At 49.7% G+C, this 20,807-nt stretch overlaps 1 protein-coding gene across 4 annotated transcripts; it reads left to right on the top strand.

Moving 5' to 3' along the window:
• Nucleotides 1–2,653: 2,653 nt before the first annotated feature.
• On the top strand, nucleotides 2,654–20,416 carry LOC141155185 (major histocompatibility complex class I-related gene protein-like). Of its 4 annotated transcripts, none has more exons than XM_073641902.1 (5): nucleotides 2,654–2,744; nucleotides 13,297–13,557; nucleotides 15,144–15,419; nucleotides 18,699–18,974; nucleotides 20,210–20,416. In XM_073641902.1, exons 2-5 carry the CDS (start codon nucleotides 13,320–13,322, stop codon nucleotides 20,371–20,373), a joined length of 954 nt encoding a protein of 317 aa, XP_073498003.1. In that variant the 5' UTR covers nucleotides 2,654–2,744; nucleotides 13,297–13,319; the 3' UTR covers nucleotides 20,374–20,416. The 4 variants fall into 4 exon arrangements, with proteins under 4 accessions (XP_073498003.1, XP_073498004.1, XP_073498002.1 ...); XM_073641903.1 differs by lacking the exon at nucleotides 2,654–2,744 and adding an exon at nucleotides 12,069–12,134; XM_073641901.1 differs by lacking the exon at nucleotides 2,654–2,744 and adding an exon at nucleotides 13,013–13,153.
• Nucleotides 20,417–20,807: the final 391 nt, after the last annotated feature.

Genomic DNA, 20,807 nt, shown 5'->3' with positions numbered 1-20,807 from the left:
GAAAGGAGAATCATTGCAAGGGTAGAGTGGTTAATTGGAGATGGGTCTTGGGAAAGGATGCCTAACCATGCAGCCCCTAGTTTATAACTCAGAAAGGTAAAGGACCAAGACAGGACAGAGTACCTGAGACGAGAAGAGTGCCCCGGGTGGGAGTTCCAGACCGTCAGTAGTAGAGATGCAAAGTACAGGCCATACTAGCAACATAGATCTCTTGAGGGGAAAGAAGACGTGTGTCATGGGTGTGTCAGAGGTGACAGACAGTCGCCCTACAGTGGGTTGCAGGAGATCTCTACGTTTGGCATTGCAGACAGTGTGGTGCCCCTGAGGGTTCGACCGCCACAGGGATGCTGCACTTCTCTAATGGAGTGTGGTGTTCCTCCTCTGAGGTAAGAACGGTGCAATGGTCAGGACCCCACCTCCACATCCAACACCACACTTCTCCCACCAGAGGGGGCTAGTATGCACTAGAGTGCTGCCCCTACTGGAAATTGGGAGACTGGGGAACCAAGAGATAGAGGGAACCAATTAGTGGGTGAGGGTGGAGGACTCACATTTAGTGACACTTAATATTTCATATTTAATAAACAGCCATCTTGGGCTCATGGTTCTTTGATTGTGATCTTCCTCCATGAACGTGGATCCTGTGTGGACCTGCAGAGGATGGGGACACGGCCCTCATACCCTGGCCTTGGGTCGAGGGGCAGGTTGCAGATAACGTATGTCTCGACCCGGTCAAGGACCATGACCAAGAAGGCCCGGAGCTTAGGAGTGTAGCTCCACTGCAAATGGATCCCAGGGGGATGCTGACGGAGCGGTATACGCCACCTGTCCTCGCTACTGTGGCCCAGCCAGGGGGATTCCGGCTGCAAGAGGGGTACCGGCCCCCAACACCTGACCTTGCTACTCTACGTCCTGGTCAGGGAAGCCCGGTAGGCCCAGAGGATCCCACCGGGTAACCGATGGAGCGGAGCTGCCACCCGTACCCTTTTTCTGAGCGTAGTCCAGAGGGAGACCTGGCCTATCTACACACACAGACAGGAAAGGACCCGATCTGAAGTCTAGGAACACTCTGGTGCGGGGTCCTGATTGAGCACCTGCATCACTCGGAGGTTGTTGGACCCCCGTTCCTGGTGACCGCAGAACTCCGCGAGGAGCAGGGAGAAGCCTTGCAGCTGTAATCTCCACCGTGAGTAAAAACCCTGGAAGTCGACCCCTATGGCCTCCGGACTCTTTATTCTTCACTGCACCGCACCACTTAGCACCGGACCTCCTACACTACAACCCCCTCCATCCCTGTTGCTGCCCTGAGACCCTGCTCTGCCTGTGGGGAGTAGTAACAACTTTGGCTGCCACAACATCCCACCTCAGAGGGCTGCTGCAGCGCTGGTGGCCTTCACCAGGCACCACAGGTGGCGTAGTCGAGATCAACCACTCAACCCTGATAAGCCCGTACCACCTTTGTAATGTGACGGCCCTGGGCACGGAGCGGGTCCGGGCCACGGCTGCACCCCACCGACATCATAGGACCCGGCTCCGAGTCCCCCATCTCCCAGGGTAGGGCTGCGAGCGTCACACAACAGCTCCTTAGATAAGAGGCTGTCTTTAGGACCGAGCGGCTACCTCTCTCTTGCTAATTAGCTCTCTGGCATGGGTGTATATATACCTGTTGTGTCTGAGAGGGAGTCGCTGGTTATACTTATTTCTACTTGTGAAGCTTAGCAGGAGCAGTACTTCGTCCTCTCTCGAGCTTGAGGCCGTGTGTTTATTTGGAGTTCATCTAAAGCTAAGCCGTTTTCCCCGTTTTGTCTACTCTTGTTGTCTATAGAGTTTAGCGGAGGTTGACTAGTGCTCATCTCCACCCCTCCCTAGCCGTAGCCATAAGCCAGGGAGAGTAGGGCGAGGCACGTGTGCGGCGATTGCTGAAGAGGCAATATAGGTACGGTAGTTGAGACAGGGTGATGCCAGATCAAACTAGGAGGTCTCCACTTCCCCCTTTCCCTAGTGTCTGGGCTCCCTTTCCCTTTTCCCTCTGTGTTGCACTAAGTCTTTCCCACACCTGGAGTGACAACGTGGAACTGTGAGACTCTCACTAACTGCACTGTAGTACTAAGCCAGGTTGTGGGGAAAGTAAAGTGAACAGTGGAGAAAAAGAACAAGAGAGTAAAGAGAAAGGGAATAGAGACTGTGTGTGAATATGCTCCATATTGTGAAAGAAACGTTCACAAATTTGTGTACCCGCGATGTACTGTACATAATTCCCACAAAGTTTAAGTTAAGTTAAAAGTTTATTTTCACTGATGGTCTCCCTCACTGAAGTCCTCAACATCTGGTCCTGGCCTTTTGGTAATCGGTAACATGCGGCCTGCAAGGGCATAGCGCCCCCATAGCACAAGTCCACACACCAACCAGGACCCCCACCTTTATGTAACGTGCCGGGACGTATGACATGAGTACTCGCCCACGGCTACCGCCCCGCGTCACATTACAGTTCCAAAGAAAGACTTTGCTGATTCCCGTAAAAAGTTAAAAACTACCATCTTGTTTTTCAGCTGTTAAATAGCACTTAAAAGTGAACCTGCGCTGCATCTATTGTACTTCCGCTTCACCCTGAGAGGGGAATCCCCAGTCGCGGCCGTCCTGTAATTATGTAAATATTGCTCAATACGGTGCTGACAAAATATTGGGTGAAAACATTTCCTCCTACTCGTGTCTCTGAGATACTGGCGTGAGCGAATATAATGCAGGTAACCAGTATATTTCTTTTATTTAACAACTAATATTAAATTGTAAAACACGTATTATATGGTAACAATTTACAACGTTTGACAGTAAAATAAGCAGTAAATCACATAACAGAATAAATTATCAGAATACACTAGAATTCAGGGGGTGGTAAAATGATCTATTGGAGGGAAGGGGAACTAAATTGTCATTAACTATACTGGGTGAGGGGCAGTCTTTTAAAGCTTTGGCAATACACTGTTCCTATCACAACTCGCTGCCCGTTTCTCCCATCACTCTCTATCCACTTTCGCGATGCCGCTCTGGCGTCTGCTGGTCCCCGTCTGACTACTGTGTTTCCCTCTATCTGTGCCCAGTATCATATGTCCCTGTCAGAGGTAACGGCCTGTCTCGCTCGTCCTTCCTGGTCGCCTACTCGACCGTGAATCTCCGATCTGACACCTCCAGAGTTTCTGTGATGTCCTGTCACTGGCGCATAGGTCTGAGAACCGTCCCGCTGCAACCTGTTCCCGTTATGTCGACCGATGTCACCCGGGTGAGGAACCTTCACAGGTGTCGCTCGGTTCTTCGGGGCTTGACCATCACGTCTGGGCTGGGAACCTTGACTGGCGTCGCTCGGGTCTTCGGGGCTTGACCATCGACTTCTGGGCTGGGAACCTTGACTGGCGTTGCTCGGGTCTTCGGGGCTTGACCGTCGACGTCTGGGAACCTTGACTGGCGTTGCTCGGGTCTTCGGGGCTTGACTGTCAATGTCTGGGCTGGGAACCTTGACTGGCGTTGCTCGGGTCTTCGGGGCTTGACTGTCAATGTCTGGGCTGGGAACCTTGACTGGCGTTGCTCGGGTCTTCGGGGCTTGACTGTCAATGTCTGGGCTGGGAACCTTGACTGGCGTTGCTCGGGTCTTCGGGGCTTGACCATCAACGTCTGGGAACCTTGACTGGCGTCACTCGGGTTTTCGGGGCTTGACCCTCGACGTCTGGGCGGATAAGCGGTACCTTTCTTCCTGACAGGAGCTTGGGACGCTGCTGTTGCTCCTCCCGTCTCTCTCTTCGACGTCAGAATCACCTCAGAATTTGCACACATGCTGTTTTTCTCCTCAGCTCATTTCCCTGACAACACTGTCCCCAGAGGCCTGATCAAACTCATCCCCTCTGCCACGCCTCCTCCCCTCTGCCACGCCTCCTCCCCTCTGCCACGCCTCCTCCCTTTTCCATGCCTCCTCCTTCTGCCATGCCTCCTCCCTCTGCCATTCCTCCTCCCCTCTGCCACGCCTCCTCCCTCTTCCATGCCTCCTCCCCTCTGCCATGCCTCCTCCCCTCTGCCACGCTTCCTCCCCTCTGACACGCCTCCTCCCCTCTGACACGCCTCCTCCCCTCTGCCACGCCTCCTCCCTCTTCCACGCCTCCTCCCCTCTGCCACGCTTCCTCCCCTCTGCCACGCCTCCTCCCCTCCGCCACGCATCCTCCCCTCTGCCACGCCTCCTCCCCTCTGCCACGCCTCCTCCCTCTGCCATGCCTCCTCCCCTCTGCCATGCCTCCTCCCCTCTGCCACGCCTCCTCCCTCTGCCACGCCTCCAACCCTCTACCACGCCTCCTCTCCTCTGCCACTCCTCCTCCCCTCTGCCACGCCTCTTCCCCTCTGCCATGCCTCCTCCCCTCTGCCACGCCTCCTCCCCTCTGCCACGCCTCCATGCTGTTCTGGTTCCACAGTGTCTTGCCTCCTTACACGCACACAGGAAGAATGTGCAGATATCAGGTCACTTGTGAGATTGGAGAAGCATGAGACCCGGCGAAACACCCGTGTAACGGGTCTGGTAGGCGGAACCTCTGAGCTACTATACAAGGGGGCGGTCCTTGTAAGGGAGCGGGTGGCGACCAGGGAAGACAGGCAGGCAGTCACAGCAGGTGACCGGGACAGTCTCTGGGTAAAGGGTAGGTACGACCTGTGATGGCTGAACCTCCAGGTAGGCTAGCAGGCAGAAGGAAGATGTGTGCTCCCAGGTGAGCAAGCGAGAGTCTCTGGATGAACGGGTGGTCACAGCATGTGACGGCAGATCCTCCAGGTAGGCAAACAGGCAGGTAGCGGAGGAGCGCTCCCAGGTGAGCGGGCAAAAGTCTCTGGAATAGCAGGTGGTCACAGCACGTGACGGCAGAGCCTCCAGGTAGGCAAGCAGGCAGGTAGCGGAGGAGCGCTCCCAGGTGAGCGGGCAAGAGTCTCTGGAATAGCAGGTGGTCACAGCACGTGACGGCGGAGCCTCCAGATAGGCAAGCAGGCAGGTAGCGGAGGAGCGCTCCCAGGTGAGCGGGCAAGAGTCTCTGGAATAGCAGGTGGTCACAACACGTGACGGCGGAGCCTCCAGGTAGGCTAGCAGGCAGGTAGCAAAGGAGCGCTCCCAGGTGAGCGGGCAAGCTGGTCCATAGACAGACTGACAGGAGTAGGAAGGCAGACCGTCGGACCTCAGGCTAGCAAGCAGGTAGCAGGAATATCAGGCAGGAAACAGACAGCCAACTGGCAGGACTCTGGCAGGAATCAGGCAGGTAACTGGCAGGTAACTGGCAACGGGACCTGAGGGCTGAAGCAGAATAGTGAACAGTGCAACAACATTGCTTGGGCACCTCCATTTTGGAGGAGGTGCCTTATATATGGTGAAGTCCTCCGGCCATTGGCCGGGGACTCCTTAGGACGGCGCGCGCGGCCCCTTTAAGAGGGAGGGAGCGCGCGCGCGCGCGCCCTAAGCACATTGGCCGGGAAGGAGCGCGCGCTGCCAGCAGAGCGGGAGGAGGACGCCGGGCTCGGAGCAGAGAGGTGAGGGGAACAGCGTCCCTGCCTAGCAGAGGGCAGGGACGCCGACGCTACAGTACCCCCCCCTTTAGGCCCCCCCTTTTTTAGGCCAGACAGAAATTTAGCAAGGATGAGAGGGGCATGGAGGTTCTCCCGGGGCTCCCACGTTCTCTCTTCAGGACCAAACCCCTTCCAATCTACTAGAAAAAAGGTCTTCCCTCTTACCCTTTTGGTGGCCAGAATGTTCTCTACCTCAAATTCGCTTTCAGCGGAAACCGGAGCAGGAGGCGTACCTGTAGACTTGGAAAAAGAGTTAAGTACCACGGGTTTGAGGAGAGATACATGGAAGGAGTTAGGAATCCGTAAGTTGGCCGGGAGTTTCAATTTATAGGCCACCGGGTTGATCTGACTGATGACCTCCAGAGGACCGATGAACCGAGGCCCTAACTTATAGGAAGGAATCTTGAGCCGGACATACTTGGACGAGAGCCAGACCTTATCCCCTGGACGGAATTGAGGAGGATCCAGACGTTTTTTGTCAGCATGTCTTTTCATACGCTCGGATGACAGAAGGAGTGCGGACCGGGTACTCTCCCATATGGAGGAAAATTTGTTAACAAGAGATTCCGCAGCCGGATTGTCCACCGAGGTGGAGACGGGAAACGGGATCCGAGGATGCTGACCGAAGACTACAAAAAACGGGGATTTGGAGGAGGATTCGCTCTCGTGATTGTTGTACGAGAATTCGGCCCATGGCAGGAGATCCACCCAGTCAGAATGGTGGGCATTAACGAAGTGCCGGAGGTAACTGGTCAGGATCTGATTGATCTGCTCCACTTGACCATTAGACTGTGGGTGGTAAGCGGAGGAGAAGTCCAGGGTGACGTCTAGCAATTTACAAGTGGCTCTCCAGAAACGAGAAGTGAACTGTACCCCACGATCCGACACGATGTGACGGGGCAGGCCATGAAGACGGAAGATGTGGCGGGTAAAGTCTTTAGCCAGCTCGGGTGCAGACGGGAGGCCTGGCAGGGGAATGAAGTGAGCCATCTTGGAAAAGCGGTCAGCTACCACCCAAATGACCGTACAACCGGCAGAGACGGGAAGATCAGTTATGAAGTCCATCGCTATATGCTGCCAGGGGGCAGCAGGTACTGGCAGAGGAAGGAGGCGACCGGCTGGCAGGTGTCTCAGAACTTTGTTGCGGGCGCAGGACACACAGGCAGAAACAAAGTCTATTACATCCTTGTGCAGGTTAGGCCACCAGTAGTGCCGGGTAATAAGCTGGAGGGTCTTTTTCTGACCGGCGTGGCCAGCTAGTTTAGACGAATGACCCCAGTGTAGGATCTTCTCCCGATCAGGTACCGATACGAACGTCTTACCGGGAGGGAGACGATTTAGACTCACGGGAGCCACCTGCATTACTCTGGTGGGATCGATGATATGTTTAGGTTCCTCCTCGAGGTCAGATACCAGAAAGGATCGGGACAAGGCGTCCGCTTTGATGTTCTTGTCAGCCGGGCGAAAATGTAGAACAAAATCAAAGCGAGCAAAAAACAAGGACCACCGGGCTTGGCGCGGGTTAAGTCTCTGGGCATGCTGGAGATAAGCCAAGTTCTTGTGGTCAGTGTAAATTATTACCGGATGAAGAGCCCCCTCGAGTAGGTAACGCCACTCCTCCAATGCCAGCTTGATGGCCAATAACTCTCGGTCTCCTATGGAATAATTGCGCTCAGAAGAGGAGAAGAGTTTGGAGAAAAAGCCGCAAGTTACCATCCTCCCGGAAGATGATTTTTGAGTAAGTACAGCTCCGGCTCCAGAGGAGGAGGCGTCAACCTCCAGGAAGAACTGCTTGTTGCCGTCCGGACGATGCAGCACCGGGGCGGAAGAGAAGGCCTGTTTTAAGGAAAGAAAGGCCTCCTCTGCTTCGGACGGCCACTCCTTGGGATTAGTACCCTTACGGGTGAGCGCGGAAATTGGGGCAGTCCGGGAAGAGAAGTGTGGTATGAAGAGGCGGTAGTAGTTGGCGAAGCCCAGGAACCGCTGAATGGCCTTCAACCCCTCCGGTCGGGGCCATTTCTCGATGGCAGACAGTTTCTCTGGATCCATTCGTAGGCCGGTCTGAGAAATAATGTAGCCCAAAAATGGAAGCGAGGTCTGCTCAAAGAGGCACTTCTCATATTTAGCGAAGAGGTGATTCTGCCTGAGCCTGAGCAGGACCTGACGAACGTCCCTCCGGTGAGTCTGGAGATCCGGAGAGAAGACCAAGATGTCGTCCAGGTACACCACAACGCAGGAGTAGAGAAGGTCCCGGAAGATGTCATTGACCAACTCTTGAAAGACGGCAGGAGCGTTACAGAGACCAAAGGGCATTACCAGATATTCATAGTGGCCGTCCCGGGTATTGAATGCAGTCTTCCATTCATCCCCTTGACGGATACGGACCAGGTTGTACGCCCCACGGAGGTCCAGTTTGGTGAAGACTCTAGCCCCCCTCAGGCGATCAAATAATTCTGGAATGAGCGGAAGGGGGTAATTATTCTTCACCGTGATCTGGTTAAGGCCTCTATAGTCTATACAGGGACGGAGAGAGCCGTCCTTCTTTTTTACGAAGAAGAAGCCTGCTCCCGCCGGGGAGGTAGATTTCCGGATGAATCCCGTGGCCAAATTCTCCTCAATATATTCGGACATCGACCGGGTCTCAGCAGCGGACAACGGGTAAATACGCCCACGGGGAAGAGTAGTACCGGGTAACAGGTCGATAGGACAGTCGTATGGTCTATGAGGGGGTAATGTCGCTGCCTCCTTTTTATTAAAGACATCAGCAAATGACCAATAGGGAATCGGAAGTCCAGGTAGATTAGTTGGGGTAGGAGAAGGATGGACGGGATGAACAGGAACCAAACAAGTCTTATGACAGTCCTGTCCCCAGCGAAGGACTTCTCCGGTCTGCCAGTCAAGCACGGGTGCATGTCTCTGGAGCCAAGGTAGACCTAGTAAGAGGGCGTGAGAGAGTCCAGGTAGAACATGAAAAGAGATGCTCTCAGAATGCAGCATTCCCACCTGCAGAGTTATGGATTCGGTGATGAGTTGGATGGGACGTGGTAAGAGGCCCCCATCCACAGCAGCGACAGATAATGGTACAGCCAGAGGTTTGGTGGGAATGCGGTATTTTTCTACCAGGGACTGTGAAATAAGATTCCCGGCCGCTCCAGAGTCAAGTTGGGCTAGTTCGAAATAACGATTCTCCCCGCAGATAATAGAGACTGACAGTAGCAGAGATGGAGAGGATTTATTCTTGTCTAGGTGGACCTCTCTGAGCGAACCTAGACACAGGCGTTTCCCGACCTCTCCAGGCAGGTACGGATCCGGTGCTCCTTACTGCCACAGTAGAAGCAGCTCCCTTCGGCACGGCGTAAGTCCTGACGGGTTTTGACCATCTTGGTCTGGTCGACCTGCATAGGCTCAGGAGAGTGTACCTGGGGAGAAACGGAGGGAGTGACGGATTTCTGAAAAGTAGGAGCTAGACGTGGAAACCTCCTCTCACGGGTGACCTCTTTGGCACGCTCCTGGAACCGTAGGTCAATCCGGGTGGCAAGGGTTATTAAGTCATCGAGAGTGGTTGGAATGTCCCGACCGGCGAGTTCATCTTTAATACGGCCGGACAGACCCTCCCAGAAGACAGATACCAGAGCGTCGTTATCCCAAGCCAGCTCCGAGGCAAGGGTACGGAACCGTATGGCATATTGGCCCATGGTGAGATTTCCCTGGTGGAGGCGTAGCAGAGATGATGCGGATGAGGTCTTCCGTCCGGGTTCGTCGAAGACTTTCCGGAAAGCCGTGAGAAAGGCAGGCAAGTCGGACACCAGGGGGTCTCCTCTCTCCCATAGAGGATTTAGCCAGGCCAGGGCCTCCCCGGTGAGATGGGACATGATGAAGGCAATTTTGGCCCGGTCGGAGTTAAACTGGTGGGACAGGAGTTCAAAGTGCAGGGTGCACTGATTTATGAAGCCCCGAGCCTGAGCGGAGTCGCCTCCGAAGCGAGGAGGTGCAGAAAGCCGGGGTCCGGGGTAGGATACCATGGTATTGGTGGGCAGCGGAGCTGCCGGGTTGCGAGTCATAGCACTGGCGGTGGTTGCTGGTGGAGCAGTCAGAGTGTCCAGGCGAGAATTGACATTCCGCAGGTGACCCAGGATGGACTCCTGTTGGGACCTCTGACGGGACAGTTCATGACAGAGGTCCGAGAGCGAGGGAGCTTGGGTGCCACCAGGTTCCATGGCCCGAGCAAACTGTAACGGGTCTGGTAGGCGGAACCTCTGAGCTACTATACAAGGGGGCGGTCCTTGTAAGGGAGCGGGTGGCGACCAGGGAAGACGGGCAGGCAGTCACAGCAGGTGACCGGGACAGTCTCTGGGTGAACGGGCAGGAGGTCACAGCAAGTGACCGGGGCAGTCTCTGGGTAAAGGGTAGGTACGACCTGTGATGGCTGAACCTCCAGGTAGGCTAGCAGGCAGAAGGAAGATGTGTGCTCCCAGGTGAGCAAGCGAGAGTCTCTGGATGAACGGGTGGTCACAGCATGTGACGGCGGATCCTCCAGGTAGGCAAACAGGCAGGTAGCGGAGGAGCGCTCCCAGGTGAGCGGGCAAGAGTCTCTGGAATAGCAGGTGGTCACAGCACGTGACGGCAGAGCCTCCAGGTAGGCAAGCAGGTGTAGCACCCCGAGGGCTCGGCTGCTACAGGGGTATTGCACCTCGAACCAGAGGTGTGGTATTCCACTCCCGGGTAAGGGTGGAGTGTGGACTAGAACTCAGTTAGCTGCATGCACCACACACACCCCATTTCCGAGGAACAGACCGACGGTACTCCCACTAGAAAGATGTGCAGGTACGACAGCTTCTGTTCCTGGCTGGAGTGGGGAGGGGGGAGGAACATCCCAGTGGTGTAGGGGCAGATGGGAGTGGGTTTCTGGGCATAGGAAGGAGCCCATTGGTTGCTAGTCACCTGGGCTCGGGTGTCAGAGGGAGTATAAAAGGTGGGCACCATCTTAGGAGTGAGTTCAGTTCAGTCAGACAGAAGAAGAGTGAGAAGAGGAGTGACAGGGAGCAGCAGCCCTGTCTGGGTGCTGCCCCTGGAGGGAGCAAGAGTGAAGAATAAAGGAACAAGAAGCAAGGAAAGAATGAAACATAAGGAAAGGCCCAGAGACATGAAGCAAGAAGGAACCCGAACACGCTAGGAGTCAGCGGGTGAAGGGTTGGCAGATCAGGGTACCGGATCCCAAACTGGTGGAGGCCACTTATCCTCAGCCAGGAACCGGAGGTCGTGGCCACGTCTTGGTGCGACCACTCACTACACCCACCACGAAGGCACGCCACATAGGGTCAGGGAGACCGGAGAAAGGTTTCGCCACCAGAAGGCCCGAGGAAGCTGGACATGGGTGGGTCCCTAGTGGGGACGGCCAGAGAAAGGAACAGGGAAAGGAGTTCAAGGTCACACTCTGGAACTGCCTGGGGGTTGGTCGAGCCCCGTAGCTGGTGGACGCAGCATGGCTCGGGTCGTCATCACCTGCAGGACTGACGTTAATAACAACTGTGAGTAAAGCATTGAAAACTGCAATCAGTCTCTGTGTTCCATCGCACCACCAGCACCATAGGTACCGGGACGCTCTTACTATCACTCCCTTCACCCGCACCAGCTGCCCTGAGGCTATACCTCTCCCGTTGGGGGTTATACCACCATAGCTGCACATATATACCATCGGCCTCAGCGGACTGTTTTGCAGTGGCGGCCTTGCGACCGCAATCAACGGGTGGCGTAGTCGGACACTAATACCATCATACCAATAACTGCCACTTAGTTTGACCACCCTGGGCACGGACCGGGTCACCGCCACACGAAGACTACTACCCCCATCGGATCCGGCTCCGGGTATCCCCCGCGCGCACGCGCGCCGCACTACAGCACTGGCCCAGGGGGTGAGTCACAGGCAGGTAGCGGAGGAGCGCTCCCAGGTGAGCGGGCAAGAGTCTCTGGAATAGCAGGTGGTCACAGCACGTGACGGCGGAGCCTCCAGATAGGCAAGCAGGCAGGTAGCGGAGGAGCGCTCCCAGGTGAGCGGGCAAGAGTCTCTGGAATAGCAGGTGGTCACAACACGTGACGGCGGAGCCTCCAGGTAGGCTAGCAGGCAGGTAGCAAAGGAGCGCTCCCAGGTGAGCGGGCAAGCTGGTCCATAGACAGACTGACAGGAGTAGGAAGGCAGACCGTCGGACCTCAGGCTGGCAAGCAGGTAGCAGGAATATCAGGCAGGAAACAGACAGCCAACTGGCAGGACTCTGGCAGGAATCAGGCAGGTAACTGGCAGGTAACTGGCAACGGGACCTGAGGGCTGAAGCAGAGTAGTGAACAGTGCAACAACATTGCTCGGGCACCTCCATTTTGGAGGAGGTGCCTTATATATGGTGAAGTCCTCCGGCCATTGGCCGGGGACTCCTTAGGACGGCGCGCGCGGCCCCTTTAAGAGGGAGGGAGCGCGCGCGCGCCCTAAGCACAGTGGCCGGGAAGGAGCGCGCGCTGCCAGCAGAGTGGGAGGAGGACGCCGGGCTCGGAGCAGAGAGGTGAGGGGAACAGCGTCCCTGCCTAGCAGAGGGCAGGGACGCCGACGCTACAACCCGTACCCCGATGCACTGGCATCTTCTGGAGTCTTCATAGGCTTTGTTATCAAATAAAGTATCAGGAGTATCTGCATCGCTGTTTACTTCTTCCCATTATCTGGATCGGCTGAATCACTTTTCTGCTGAGCAATGTTTACTCTGTCGGGTGAAGAAATCTTTTGCAGGCGCTGTGGTGTGGAACTCCTCCAATACCACGCTTTTCTCAAATGCTGGCGCCGATTCTTCCCGAATAAATCCCTGATATATAATAGGGGATGGAGGAAAGTCTTAAAGGAGTTTTTTCATTTTAGGATTACATTTCCAATAAATTTGGTCACACAAATATCCAGAATGGGGATCCTATGACCCCTTACCTCATCCTGCCAGATACCTCTGCTGCTGTAGACGAGAAGGCGGCCATCTATGGGCCGTCACTTCTATGGGAATTCCAAGTCCACCAGATGGAGTGTGTCCCTGCTGGTTTTTGCTTATTTGCATGCAGAGATAGGGTCCCTTCTACACATATGATGACTGCAGCCAATCACTGGCTTTGGTAGTGTAATGGATAGGATCAGTGATTGGCTGCAGCGGTCAAGTGTGTAGTTGGGGCCTCATCTCTTTAACTAAGTAAACAAAGACCCCAGGGATCAGAGGGGAACACCTATAGCAGGTAAATGCTCCAATCCACCAATTATTTTTATTGATCCTGGAGAACCCTGTAAAGTCAAATATTTCCAAATACTTCCTTAACTTTACATTTGATAGTATTTCCTTATCCGTTAGAAGATATAATCCGTATGTGGCTTTTCAGATAAAGCAAATATAATCCTCCGATATTAAAGGGACTTTTTCATATTGGGCGGTGCCGCTCCTTAGAGCTCTTGGATTGCTTTATAAAGAGTGTGGCAATAGTGTGAGCTGTGCCAGTCCCAGGTTATAACAGAGAAGAAGAAGACACCAGGCAGCTGCACCAACATGGGCAGGTACATGGTAGCTGAAGTTTTACTCCTGATGGCGTCCGTTCGATTCTCTTGTGCAGGTGACGTTCTGAGCATTGATGTAAAATCTAACATGGATGTGATTTCAGTATAACTACAACCCCTGCATCATCTTCTCTCCTCCGCAGGCAATCACTCTCATTATTTCCACATGACTGCGATCTCAGATGATCCCACGTCAGACTTTCCTTCATTCACAGAGACAAGGACATTGGACGACGTCGTTCTTCTCTGGTATGACAGTGACGACGAAGTGATAGACCGTCGAGTGACCTGGTACAAAAGCCCATACGAGACTTTATTGGATGCCAGTATTGATTTTTACAAACAACAGAAATATATGCAATTGACTCTACACTACATCCAAGATTACCACCATCATACAAAGGGTAGGTAGCATCGCAATCATTTCAGCTGTTAAAAGTTTTTAGACTAAATAATGCATTTTTTTGTACAGCAAAACCCAACTTGCACAATTTGTACATAAAATATCTTTTGGCATATTGGTTTATTTTTACAGGACCCAAAGACGCACCATTAAGCCATGGTCACACTAATCAATTGCGCTGCATTTCTTCTGCAGGTGTCTGCACCAAAATATGCAATAGTAATCTGCTCTTGCTGCATTTTTCCTTTTAGGGCTCATACCCATATGTGAGAAAAAAACGTTCCGATGTTGCTCCTGAAAAATAGGACGAGTGTCATGCGAGTACAATGCGATTTTTAGCTCACATAGCATCCGTAGGCAATGCGTTTTTTTTCTCTGAAACTATTATTCTACAATCATTTACAGGACCATTTACAGTGTGCTATGCTACAGAATGGTAATGTATCCGTAAAAATCGGACGCCATACGGATGAAGAAACACAGGTATCAGGTTTTGCTGCCTTTTTGGTGTCAAAACCTTAGGAAGTTTAATTAGGTTTTTTTTCACTAAACTTTATCAGCATTCACAAGAGACAAATGAACACTGACAAAACCACTGTAAAAAAAAACTCACCAAAAATGCAGCAAAAATTCAGGAAAACCTACATTTTTGAGGCAGATTCTTCAGCAGGTTTTGCTGCAGAAAAAAAAATGGCAAAAACACCACGTGTGAACATAGCCTAAAGCTGAGGGGTATAAAAAAAGTGCAGTGTAAAAAAAATGCAGAAAAAATACATAGTATGAACGTTTCTGGTCCCTCCACTGTGTCTATCAGGAGAACATGCCCTGTAGACCACTGTTTTTCTGATAAGTCAAGTTCCTAAGGTGGAAAAATCAGAAGAAAAGGATTGTTAAATATCTGGATAACATATAGGAGGACTATAGTGGTTTACTGGATTGTCTTTATAAAGTAGTTATTGTAGAAAAATGCATTGTTGATTGGGTGTGACTGCTGATGTCATGCTGATTGACAGCCGGCTCCCCGCCACCTTACTGCAGGGAGCCGACTGTCAATCAGTATGTCATCAGCAGTCATGCCCGGTTGACAGAGCAGCCCGTAAGAGTTAGAGCTGTCCTGTTCACATGGAGCAGCTAACTCCCAGACTGGAGTGGTCAGTAACTATGGCTGAGCCAGCGCCAGGTATTAACGGCATGTTTTTATGCCCACAGTAAAAAAAAATTCCTTGAGAGCCCCTTTAATTAGGAATATTCCATTGATTGCATTTTATGACCAACTATCTTTAGGGTATGTTCACATGTAAAATATTTGCAGTGGGTTTTTCTGCAGTATATCTGTAGCAAAACTCCAGTGTGATACATGCAGATTTTGCTGTGGATTTTCCGCAGATTTCATCTTTTGCATTGGAAACAGGGAAATCAGCAATGAATTCCACACAAGGAATTTACACACTTTCAGATTTAAAAAATTTGCAAATGTATCACACACCAGATTTTCTATATGCAAATCTGCCCAGAAAATCTGCAACAAAAAATGCAATGTGTGAACCAGGGGTATTTTATTTTTTTTTCCTTTTTTTCTGTTTATAGGGTATCACATTCTGCAAAGATTGGAAGGATGCACTCAGTATGATAACGGCACGGTCCAGGCTTTGTGCCATATTCGTTATGATGGAAAACTATTTATGTATTTTAATACAAATACCGCAAGGTGGGCCGCAGAGTCGCCGGGGGATGAGGAATATGTAGAAAACTATAATTCTAATGAAACTATATTACAACAAAACCAGTATCTTTTAGTAAACATGTGTATACCGCACATCACCAGATTGCTGTCACTGGGAAACTGTACCTTTAATCGAAAAGGTAAGACTGCAGAAGACTATGTATGACTTCTTCTAAGAAATACTTCTGAATCTTACTTCCAATGAGAATCAAGAACAGAGCCTAACAGATACATTTTTTATATATACGTAAACAGTGGAAACCCCCCACAAGTGACCACATTTTGGAAACTAGACCCCTCAGGGAACTAATCTAGATGTGTGGTGAGCACCTTGAACCCCCAGGTGCTTCACAGAAGTTTATAACATTGAGCCGTAAAAATAAAATTTTCACATTTTTCCAACAAAAAATGTTCTTCAGCCTCCAATTTTGCATTTTCATAAGGGTAACAGGAGAAATTGCACCATTCAATTTGTTGTGCAATTTCTCTTGAGTAAGCCGATACCCCATATGTGGGAGAAAACCACTGTTTGGGCGCACGGCAGGGTTTGGAAGGGAAGGAGCGCTATTTGCCTTTGTGAATGTAAAATTTGCTTGAATAATTAGCGGACACCATGTTGCGTTTCAGGAGCCCCTGATGTGCCTAAACAGTAGAAACCCCCCACAAGTGACACCATTTTGGAAACTAGACCCCTCAAGGATTTTATCAAGGGGTATAGTGAACATTTTGAACCCAGAGGTACGACACAGAATTTGATAACATTAGGTCATCACATTGAATAAGTTGTCATTAGTCTTGAGTGCAAGTGCTCGCTACTTGAGTTTGCATCGGGTACTCAGGTATGCACCAAGTATCGCGGGTGCTTGAGTGACATGCACGAGTTCTCGCCCCTCATTTTTCACAGTTATTAGACACCCAAAAAAACCATGCGGGGATCACTCGTGCATGTCAGGCAATCCCCACGAGTTTTTTTTGGCCGCAAAGCAAATGGGTTCATACCCGAGCACCCGATGCATACTCAAGTAGCGAGCACTTGCGCTTAACACTAGTCGCCATATCGTCGTCATTTTTTTCTTTAGTTTTGAAAAAATCCCAACCCCAACACAACCCCAACCCCATCCCTAATGCAACCCTAACCCTAGCCCAACCCTAGCACAACCCTAACCCTAGCACAACCCTAACCCTAGCACAACCCTAACCCTAGCCCAGCCCTAACCCTAGCCCAACCCTAACCCTACCACAAACCTAACCCTAACCCTGGAGTTTATGTTTTATGCCTTTCTTCGTGCAGTATAAGTGACTAGACAACTTTATTCTTCGGGTCGGTGTGATTACAGCGATACCAGATTCATATCGGGTTTTTATGACTGATAGCTGTCACACACTAAAAAAAACTTTTTTTGCAAAGACTAGTTTTTGCATCATCATTTTTTGAGAGCTATAATTTTTCCATATTTCGTCCGACAGAGTCATGTGATGGCTTGTTTTTTGCGGGATGAGTTGACATTTTTATTGGTATCATTTTCAGGCACGTGATATTTTTTGATCGCTTTCTATTGCGATTTTGATATTGAGGAAGAATAAACAAAAACCAACAATTCAGGAATTGTTTTTATGGGCTTTTTTTATTCTGTTCCGCATGTGGTAAAATTGATAAGGCAGCTTTATTCTTCGGGTCGGTACATTTACAGCGGTACCGCATTTATATCCTTTTTTATGTTTTGGCGCTTATAAAATAAATAAATAAATACACAATAAAAGCCATTTTATAGAAAAAAAATTTTTTTTGCATCGCTTTATTCTGAGAGCTATAACTTTTTTATTTTTCAGCCACTGGAGCTGTATGGCGGCTTGTTTTTTGCGGGACAAGATGACGTTTTCAGCTGTACTACTTTTATTTACATTCGTCGTTTTGATCGCGTTTTATTCTATTTTTTGCTTGGCGGTATGATGATAAAGCATCGTTTTTTGCTTAGTTTTTTTTTTTTTTTTTTACCGTGTTCACTAATGGGTTAACTAGTGGGACAGTTTTATAGGTCAGGTTGTTCCAGAAGCAGCAATACCAAATATGTGTACTTTTTTTTTTTCAGAATAATATTTGTTTATGGGTACAGTATATATATTTTTTTTTTTATTATTTCATTCTTTTTTAATTTTTACAATTTTTTTTTTTTTCACTTTCTGAGACTTTTCTTACTTTTATACTCTGTGTCACTATGGGACTTTCACTTTTTGCAGTCTGATCGCTTATATAGCGTAGAGATGCAGCAGCAGCAGCATCCCTATGCTACACAGCCTGTCAGCTCTGCACAGGCAGAAGCTACTTTGGTCGCGCACTGCGCATGACCAAAGTAACTTCTTGCCTCCTGGTGACCCGGATGTTGTCATGATCCAGGACCTGACACAGACATCACGGGTCATCAGAGAGAAGGTGAGCAGCAGCGTTTACCTCCCCCCTTGCTCCCGGAATGCTGCAATCGACTTCAATTGCAGCACTTCGGGGGTTAATGTGCCGGGAGCGGTGTGGTGTGAGAATCAGCTGGCACCTGGCGGCGATCGATCCGCACCACTTGTGCGCGGGCGCGATCGTGGCCTGCGTAATAGTACATAGCTGGCCCAACAGGCTCAGTGCGCATCTACGTACTATTACTAACCTCATCGGAAAGGGGTTAAAGGGAATCTGTCAGTGGATCAGCTCTCCTAATCCCCTAATACATCAATATGGGCATGTATGTGATAGGAAACTGAACAAAATGAGACTTTTATACCTATGATCCGGTGTCTTATTCCAGAGAAATCCACATTTTTCTTAATATGCAAATGAGCTGTTAAGATCTATGGGCCGGACATAGATCTCCCTGAGAATCTGCCTCCAGAGCTTATTGTAAATGAAAGGCGGCATTACCGATGTGAGACATGTAGATCCAGAGAGCAGACTGTCAGTCATTACATGTCTCACACTGGTAAAGCCCCCTTTGGGGGCAGATTCTCAGGGAATGTGTCAGCAGAATTTCACACCCAACTATTTATATGTGCATGTAGCTCTTTCAAAGACAAGTCCAGCAATACAGTTACATGGCCTGTCCTTGCCTCCATTAGTGAGAAATCAAAGTTTGAATTTATATGCAAATAAGGTGGAAAAGCTATGGTAGATCTGAAGGCTCTTTTTTTCCATTCCACTATGTATTATGCATTACAAGGAAGGGACTGTGTTAGCCTATAAAAAAAAAGCACAGTTCACGGTCAGCTGCCCTGACTTCGCGATGCGGCTTCAGGAGCACGGCTTGCAACGATGATCTGATTTCCATGGTGGCTCTCATGTCAGAGTGGATGTCTATAGTTAGAGAACATCATCTTTTACTTGTACTTAGGAAACAGTCTCAAACTGTGATTATTATCCCTTGTTCTTCCTCTTACAGAAGCTCCAGTTGTGAAGGTGACCCAGATCCCTGTAGACAATAGCACCTTTAGGGTTCACTGCCGAGCGTATGGACATTACCCCAAAGACATCTCCATAATGTGGTACAAGAATGGACAACAGATATCGGAGGAGATGATGGAAAGGACGACCCTGCCATTACTGGACCTGACGTATCTGACCTCTTTATCGTTCAATGTCACATCCGTGCCTGATGATGTGTATACCTGTAGGGTCAACCACAGTAGTATGCTGCGGGACTTCACCCAGGACTGGAGTAAGTGGAGTAAAATATTATGCACCCATAATATAAATCTACAACACAAATCTAGAGCATATCCATGATATTTGGATGTATCCTAATGTTTCTTTTTAGTTGGCCTGTGAGTACGTTAGTTTTGTAGTTAGGTTAAAGGGGTATTCTTATGTAAGTTTTAGCCTGTAGCTGCAATATGTCATTACATAATGAGGTTCAAACTCTGGGACCCACGCCTATACGGAGAATGGAGGGGCCACAATGCTGTTCCAGCACAGTGTCTTTTTCTTAGTTTAAAATCTGTGTATTGGGACTCCTGGCTGTGCTGTAAAATGAGCCCCTGTACTCCTGATGAAGCAACTGTGGCGAAACATTAGATTTATCATGATCGGAGCTTCAACTCTATAGACAAATACGGCTTACAGGGACAGGTTTCAGTGCTCCCTGTATCTTCACTCTATATTGTGAACAGATGGGATACTAAAGGAGAAAATTATTTGTAAATATATCTCACTTTTTGGTAAATAACGCTAAATAACCTAAAAAATAAGCACGTAATTAGTTGATTATCAAGTCCAGACTTGGCGGAATTTGCCTCGTATTTGTGATACATGCAAATTTTGCTTTAGAGGTTGATTTGCATTCCACTTGCATTCCACAGCCATGCTCACGGTCATCCAGCTGTGCAGAGAACCTCAGGTGGACCCGGCTACTTAAAATGGATTTACCCTGCCCAGCCAGGAATGAGATGTTGTCTTATATGTCTTGTGACCCCTAATCCCTAAAATGATGAACACAGTATCCATAATGAACATTACCTATTTCAGTGGGCTGTATTAGAGACGAGAACAGTGCCTCTCCTATCTTTTTATTTCTTGAAGTGCCTCTCCTTTATTATTTTTTTCTACAATGCATCGCCTACATTTCTCTTTCCTACAGTATCTGTTCTATATTTCTCTTTTACTACAGTGCCTCTCCTACATTCCCTTTCCTACAGTGCCTCTCCTAAATTTTTCTTTCCTGCAGTGCCTCTTCTATATTTCTCTTTCCTGCAGTGCCTCTCCTATATTTCTCTTTCCTACACTCTCTCTCCTATCTTTTTTGTTCCTGCAGTGCCTCTCCTTCTCTTCTTTTTTAGATAAAGACAACAGTTTTCCTGCCTAACACTTTATATTATGTATAGATATAGAATCAGTCATTGATAGATACAATTAATCTTTGACACAATCCTGAAACTTTCTGTTTTTTCTATGCAGGAATTCCTAGTGACTCTGAAGATCTCAGCAGTGCTTCTCCTAGCCTTCCTATTTGGGCAGTGATTGCTATCTGCTTGGTCGCCATCCTCATCATCACTGCCATTATTTTTGGTTCAGTTTCCTTTCTTTTAAAAAGAACACAATTACATGAACCATTTGAATGAAACATATGGAGTGAGCCGAATAAAGTTGTTGTTTTTTAAGCTATTACTGTCGATTAGCACAACTTTTCTTATTTTTAAAATATGAAGTACAGAAATAAATGATGTTGTTCCGCAGCCCAATATTTCCTCAAAAGAAATTGAGGAAGAAAGTGTCATCAGTAGGTTGCACCAGAGATACAGAGAGACTGGAAGAGCCACAGAACGGCAGAGACATGGACGTCCTTTGGCCACATCCCACACTGATGGCAGCTTCATTGTGAACAATGCTCTTCGGAGCCGGATGATGAATGCTACAACTCCAGGCACATTTAAGAGAGGTGTGAGGCACCAAAGTGTCACGTCAGACCATTCAAAACCATTTACATCAGCGTGGTCTGCATGCTAGATGATCTGCAAGGTACCTGACCACACCACCAGGCACAGCTGTCATGGTC

The sequence above is a fragment of the Phyllobates terribilis genome, unplaced genomic scaffold (genome assembly GCF_046119375.1).
Source record: "Phyllobates terribilis strain yellow unplaced genomic scaffold, ASM4611937v1 Scaffold_7__3_contigs__length_470593459, whole genome shotgun sequence".
Taxonomy (NCBI): Eukaryota; Metazoa; Chordata; class Amphibia; order Anura; family Dendrobatidae; genus Phyllobates; species Phyllobates terribilis.
The sequence above is the reverse complement of the archived record's forward strand: the minus strand, read 5'-3'. Positions and strand labels throughout refer to the sequence as shown.